Source organism: Bombus bifarius, unplaced genomic scaffold (genome assembly GCF_011952205.1).
Source record: "Bombus bifarius isolate JDL3187 unplaced genomic scaffold, Bbif_JDL3187 scf7180000008323, whole genome shotgun sequence".
NCBI classification, from domain to species: Eukaryota; Metazoa; Arthropoda; class Insecta; order Hymenoptera; family Apidae; genus Bombus; species Bombus bifarius.
The window spans coordinates 23,772-31,580 of NW_022884592.1; the positions used below are offsets into that span (position 1 = coordinate 23,772).

Genomic DNA, 7,809 nt, shown 5'->3' on the forward strand with positions numbered 1-7,809 from the left:
TGTTATAAAATCCAATATAAGAGCCAATGTCACAAAGTAAAGGTAAATGATCAATGTCATTGAAAAATTTAGTATTTGCTTTGAATTTCGTGCTTTATAACAACATTCTACAGGCAGTTCTATAACACTCTAGACAATGCACGTGTTGTAAAAACACGTACAAGATTGTGTTACGCACCGTATGACAAACTATTCACATATTCTATTTATAGAAAATATCGTGATTACGAACTATCGCGTGCAATACTTTACACGCTGCAGTACTTTCCAAGATGATTCAATCGAGTCAATTATATTAACTTGTTTTTTTTTTTGTATACGTAAAAATTCAACTTATGATATAATGTTTTAAATAATACATAAGGGTCTTTGCTCGTATTGCATATTTATATCAAGTATGATTAAATAACAAGGTCGATCGATATATATAGCTTTCCTTGAGTTGAAAGAAAAAAACAGGCTAATTCAACAGATGTAATTGAAATTTCTTCAATATATAATTTAATTATTTAACCGCTAACTTTATATTTTGTACGATGTATTTCTTTGTAGTTAAATATTTCATAATTCCATCGACATAACCACGCAATTATACACAATTTTATTTTCACCTTATCATCTGCAACGTTTAAAATGAAATCGCTTTTTACATACTTAATTAAAGAAATTACAGTATTACTCCTAATTAAGAAAATTCCAGTTTAAATATATCATACAATGTAGTAGAACTGTTTATTCAAATATATAAAATTAAAGGTAGGATTTAAATATTTATAGATTGTTTAACATGTATACAAAAAGTCACTTTATTTTAAAGCAATTATGGTAATAATGGGTTTTATAAATTGTTAGTTACTATATTACATATAGCAATAAATATTTTAAAAAGTTGGAAAAAATATTCTACAATATTTTCACAGTAATAAAGTGTAATCTACTTCTATTTTATATACATATTTATACAAACTTATGCATGTATAGAATAAAGAACATGCTTATTAACAAATATAACATTTTTTTGTAAAAATGTAATATTACAATCTTTAAGTATTGAGTTGGAAGTGAGATAGTGTGCAATTAGTCGTTCCCCTGCATTGCAATTTTCTCGTTGCTGTTGTTTCATACTTAAAAAAAAGAAAAAAGTAAAAACGTTTATAGAAACTATAGCTTATCTTCTTTTAACATCACAGAAAAATTGGTTTTAATTACTAACACTTTCACTAAATTAAAGTGCAATATATTTACCAATAGAATATGTTAAGAAGCAAACAATATTGTTATACTTTGAATTATACATTATTCTCTAAAATAACTGTTCAAAAGTACTAACAATTTTTTCCCTTTAATCTTATCAGGCTTGCACTATTCTTATACATTCTTTATCAACATGTACACTTTAGCAAGTAGTAACTTAAAAGAAAATTACACTATAAAATTTCTTATAAGCATACATAAAAGTTACATTATAAGTAACGTGTTTGTTTTAAATAATATGTATACAATAATTACCTAACTTGTAGTCCTATAAATATATCATGTATATTTTTAATGTAATGTATTATATATTAACGAAAATTGCACACTATTAATTACGCATTTGTGTATTTTTTATAAGAAGTTGAATTTTATACAATAATTTTCATATAAGTAATATGAAAAAATATTAATTCTTTTTTTTATAAACAAGAATTATTCAGATGTAGTACTTAATATAATTTCAAATGTAACTTAAACATACATATTCACAAAAATTTATATATATTCTTGAAAAAATAAATTTTTGCAACAATTTTCAATTCATTCATATACGTATTTGTGTTTACGTTTTTCTGAATTTTTCAAAGTATTGTAAACTTGATTATTTATTAAATAAATGTTCTTAAAAGATCTTTACTTCTATTTCAAAAATATTTTGAAGTGCATATTTTTCTTTGTTAATACTGTGTTAGATTTAATAATTTTACGTAAGTAATTCTTATCCAAATTATAACATTATGTAAGAATTCCTTAAAATATATTTAGTATTCTTTCTATTTAGATGTAATGCAGATTTTTCTTTTCAAATTTACAATATATTTAAAGAATGTCAATCTATAGAAAACTTTCAAATTTCTCTAATATAATACATACTTAAAGAAACATTAAATACATAGACTTAAATGTCTTGCATAAAAGATATGACTAAATTTTTAGAATAAATTTTACATATATTATAAGTATAATAGTTCACAAAATTTTTCCTTGGTCACATCAGTATCTCACATTAATTAAAGTTTAAAAATATTTGATTGAAATATAATATAGGGTGTGTTACTAGAATTAGAAAACAGCTAGGATTTCTGTTTATATAAAGTAAAACAATTCAACATCTCAGACTATGAACTACTAGCTATACCTGATTAGATCTCCTACTTCTACGAGAAGAACTTGAAAATAATGGACGTGGTTTGTATAAGTCATCACTTGAATAACGTTGACTGCTTCTATGCCGGCTGCAATTACATAACAAACTAATTATAGTATGATTAGTGAAGATACATCCATATTTTAAATGAAATATTTTAACATTACAAAAAATATGTAGATTTAACTTTTTACATTGTATGTTATATATAATTTGTTGGTATTTGATATCTCAATAGCTTCTAGGTAACTTGTTTTTTTCATAAATAGAGACCTTAAACAAATTTATAATAAATATAAGATTTTTAATTTTTTACATATACTTATAAAAATAAAATATTTATCTAGAAGTTTATAAAAAAAAAAAACTCTGGTATTAACATCCTTCCCTATATTAACCCCTTGACGCTCACGTCCGTGACATATATGAACATGTCCAATTCATGAGCTAAGCCAATATGCCCACCGCTTGATGTTCAATCTAACCACGGATAAAATTGAAACTGTAACACTTTATGCTATTTATAAATTATATTGTATGTTGCTTTACTAATTGCTTCCTTTTATACATATATTAAATGAATAAAAGATAACAATATCCACAACTTTAAAGTGGTATGTCTTATTATATATATGTCTATATTATATGTCTATTTTTTCAGTTTTCAAATAACTAAAATTCTTCATTATGTTCTCTTTTCGATAGTTTAGAATTTTGTTTTATTGTTTTTATTGTTACATTTTATTCTTTCTATGATTATTATTGTGTTATTGTTGAATTATTACAATATTATACAGAAAAATAGTACAGAAAATGATCTAATCATTGTATAATCAGGCATGTTGAGTACAAGTCTTTATTTTTTATAATGACATCTTTAGAAATGCAGAAATGTTTTCATATCCACATAAAATGAATAAATGAAAAATTTGTGCATTTTATAATGGTGAATTTGAGAAAAGCATTAAGGGGTTAAAAAAATAAGTAAAAATGAAAAAGAAATAATTATTCAACATACCCTTTGTCTTCTTTAATCAGATTTGAAGAGGGTATTTTTTCACTTGTTGCAGATACATCACTTTCTGGACTTAAAGGCATAACAAAATTTTCCCCATTTAAAAGTCCTTGTGGAGCACATATGTTTGGTTGAAGCCTTTGCTTCTTAGGTACCAGTTTTCTCTTTTTTATATTACTTAATGCTTCTTCATTAGGTAGACTCAGTCCTTTTTGACTATCGTTATTATTATTTGAATTATTTAATAATATATCTGTTAATGGGCTAGACGAATGTTTGCGTTTTGGTAAAGGTGGTGCCATAGCTTTTGGCACTGAAGATACAACTTGGCCTCCTAAACTCTCTATTATGTCTTCTAAAGAACTGTTTTCTATCAATTCCAATGATTCTAAGAAACTAGAAAATTTTTCTGATTTTTCATTATCTGCTTTGAAGTAACGACAATCTTCGTTATCTTCAGTTTCCATTGATGTTGATTCTATTGCCTCTGGTTGCTCTTTAGATTTTATAATGCAATCTCTATTAATTATACAGCTATTTACATTAGAAAGACTACTATTTTGAGCATCCTGAGAAACATCTTGATCTCTAAATTTTGATGTTGTAGGTATCTCTATACTTTTATTATTGTTTGAACAAGTCATGTTATGTGTATTTATATTACTTAACTGTAATTGCTCTTTTTTCTCGCTTACATCTTTTTTATTACTATCAATACTAAAATGGTTTGGTTCTTGAGGTACTACATGTATTTTTATTTTAGATACACTGGTTTCTTGTTGCATTTCCTTTTTAGAATATATGTCTACAGAATGATCTATTTCTTCTGCCTTTATCATATTGTTGTCTGCTTCTTCTATGCTAGAAGACAATTCTTTGTTTTGTGAATTTTCAACTCCTTTCTTACTAGACAATGTTTTTTGAATATTTGAACTCAGTGGTTGGATAGATTCCTTTTCTATTTTATTGGGAAGTGTTTCACTTAATGATTTTTTTATACACAGTTCCATGTCTGACAATTTCAATTTTAGATTAGAATGTGTCTCCAACAAATCTTTTGCACCAGCTTCAGTTTGTAACATCATTATTGATCTTTCTTCTAATGTTAAATTAGTATATTTCTCAGGATATGGCTCTTCATATTCTTCATCTGGTATTTCTATTATTTGAACACGTTCTTCATCTGGCATACTTTCAACATTATCATTATTTATGGTATTTGTTTGAATTGGTTGTTCTATTTTTTCACTAAGTTTCTTCTCTAATTTTTTATTTTCTTTAAGCTTCTGTTTCTCTATTTGTTTCCTAATTTTCATTAATTTTTTAGCTTCATGTATATTTTTTGCAAATTTTGGTTTTTTTACTTTCATTTCTCCTGAAATATAGTCTTCTTCTAGCAATGCTCGTTTTTTTAGAGGCAGGTTAATGTCATTAAATTCTAATTCTTGTTTAATATGTATTTCATGATTATTAGTGTTGTCAGTTTTGTATTCTGTATGTAATTCTGTTGTTTTATCCAATTTATAACTTTGTTGTTCAAATGATAACTTTAGATCACTTGGATGTGATTCTTCAACATTGTCTGATGTTTCACTGCCTGAATTACTCATATGATTTGTTTCTTTAGAAAAAGTTGATGTGTTTGACTTATTATTTGCAATGTTAGATCCGGAATTACTAGACTGTGAACTTTTGCTACTTGACCCATTTGAACCATCTCTATCTGTAGAACGTCGATCATTAGAATTCCTTCTTAAACTAGAATGGTCATCTTTTGACTTGGACTTTTTCTCTTCTCTTCGCCTTTTGTCTTTATGTTGGGAATCACTTTTATTATCTTTCTTGCTCTCTAATTTCTCGTTTCGTGTTGAACTTTTACTTTGCGTATGATTTTTAGTGTCCTTTTTACCATTTATCTTTTCATTATTTGACTTAACATCTTTTCTTACTTCAGGTTTATCAATCTTTTCTTCTTTTTCACTTTTTATAAATTTCTTTACATCCTGTTTATCTAATTTTTCTGGTGGGTCTGATTTCATACTGATATGATTTTTAGACTTCATATGATCTTTAGAAGTACGTCTTTCATCTCGTTTATTCTTATCTCTGTCCTTTGATTCATTTCTTTTTTCTTTCCCATCAATAACTTTTTCAGATGCTTTAATAGTTTTCACTTCATGAGAACTTGATGAAGAATTTTTGGAGGAAGTTTTATGATCTTTTTTATACAACTTTTTATCTTTTGGAGAATCCTTTTTGTCTTTATTTTCTTTATTTGATTTTGATTCTTTGTTGTCTTTATTTAATTTTTCTTTTTCTGTTAATTCTTTCTTTTCTCTAAGCTCCCTAATTTTTTCTTTGTAAAGATCTTTTAGATCTTTTCCTTCTTTACTAATATTATCTTTCTTGTCTGTCTCTCTTATTTTATCTTCCTTTGTCTTATTGTAGTTATCCTTTTCCGTATCTTTAATTTTATCTATAGTTTCTTTTGGTTGATCGTTTTTATCTTTAGGTTTATTTTTATCATATTTGTCATACTTTGAACTGCTATGACTTCTTTCTTTTTTTTTGTCACTACTTCTATCTCTATGATGCTTCCCATCTTTTACATGATTTTTATCTTTTGATTTTGATTTAGATTCATGGTCTCTGCTTTTATCTTTATTATTTTTATGTTCATATCTATCTTTTATACTGCTATCTGTAGCATCACGAGAATTTTCTTTAGAGGATAAATTGTTTTTAATAGTTTTAGAATCTTTAACATCTTGTACATCCTTATTCTTATTTAATTCAAAAATATTTTTATTACTTTTATTTTTACTGGATTCATATTCTCTGATAGCTTTAAAATTGTCTTTAATATTTTTAACATCATACCTATCTTTATTGACTTCATCTTTCAATGGATCATGTATTGGAGTTGATGCATGATTAGAAGATCCAAAGTCAGTTACAATAGATAATCGAGAATCAGAAGAAACTTTGCTTAGTTGTGAATCTTGATTACTATAATCAAAGTTGTCTCTTGATAATTCGTTACAAAAATCAGGACTTCTAGATCTATGGCTAGTTAATTCTGATATACCTGATAAATGTGAATCATTGGAATTATTAGATTCATTTAGATTCATAATATCAATTGGTTCAAAAGTGGGACTGTCTTCTTCATCCTCCTCTGTTTTATCATCTGATTTTCCAGATGTATTTAAATTTAAAATACTACCAGTCTTATTAAAAATTTTATCACTTTCATCTAATGCTTTTTCTTCTGAAGAAACCTGTCCATTCTCAGATATACTATCTTTACCTTTTTCATTGGAGATTTCTTCGTCTAGTGACTTTTGTTCATTAAATTTTATATCTTTTTTTATTTCTAAATCTTCCATTGCATCCATAGACTCCAAAGATACATCTTTTAAACTATTTTTATCAGACTCTGGTGAAACAGGATCTAAATCTTTGGGTAATAAATCTTTAAGGCCACACAAACCATTTTTTTCTTTTGCCTTAGGTCTTTCTATTCCTAAAAATTTGTATACTACATCTTCAATCTGATGCATGAAGACAGAATATACTTTTGGATTTACTACTTGATCTACTATGCGTTCTACACCAGCATCTAAATAAGGTGCTTCATGTATGTGCTTCCTTAATGTTTCTCTCAACTGATTTTTGTTTAAATCTGGTTTCCATGATTGTTTGCTAAGGAAAGAATTTACAGATCCTTCTACTCTTGTACGTAAATTTTGATATGCTGGCTGTAATGAAAACGATAAAAATTATTACCAACAATATATATGCCTATAAATAAGCATGAAAAATTGTTATTATATAGCATGTATTTGAATATAGTAGGTAAAAACCATATATATACATTACTTTAAAAATGACTATATTATGATTTCAAAATATTGTTCAAAATATATATAATAATAGTTATATTATTGCATAAGGTTTTAATAATGAATCAATTGTTTAAATATTATATACAAATATATTGTATACCTTGGTATCAACATCGGCAATACATTCTTTACGAAATTGATCAAAAATTCCTTGAGATTTAACTTCTCCTACAATGTGATCTACTAATCGTGGATCACCTGGTAATAACGTATTAGGTAAACCCAACTCCATGATAAATAAAGTATTTAAAATGATTATAATTCACTTGAATGTTAAACAATCATTCATTTTCACTGACGAAATCATCCTGTGAAACAGTACGTAGCCATAATTTCTTACTTTGCGTCTAGGTTAAATGTTGGATCTGTGTGAATAAATGAATAATAATCAGTAATACCAACCTTTCTATAGCTTCATTCATAACAAGTATCATAGAATAAGGTAGATATTGAAGTCGATAAAATATTTTGTAACAAACATG

General features: G+C 26.2%; 1 protein-coding gene across 2 annotated transcripts; it reads right to left on the minus strand.

The window, feature by feature from the left end:
- Positions 1 to 1,960: 1,960 nt before the first annotated feature.
- On the minus strand, positions 1,961 to 7,809 carry LOC117212571 (myb-like protein X). 2 transcript variants are annotated; one of them, XM_033457471.1, is made up of 4 exons: positions 7,428 to 7,809; positions 3,423 to 7,180; positions 2,599 to 2,677; positions 1,961 to 2,492 (listed from the first exon to the last, which is right to left on the minus strand). In XM_033457471.1, exons 1-4 carry the CDS (start codon positions 7,557 to 7,559, stop codon positions 2,484 to 2,486), a joined length of 3,978 nt encoding a protein of 1,325 aa, XP_033313362.1. In that variant the 5' UTR covers positions 7,560 to 7,809; the 3' UTR covers positions 1,961 to 2,483. The 2 variants fall into 2 exon arrangements, with proteins under 2 accessions (XP_033313362.1, XP_033313361.1); XM_033457470.1 differs by lacking the exon at positions 2,599 to 2,677 and having other exon boundaries at positions 1,966 to 2,492; positions 7,428 to 7,808.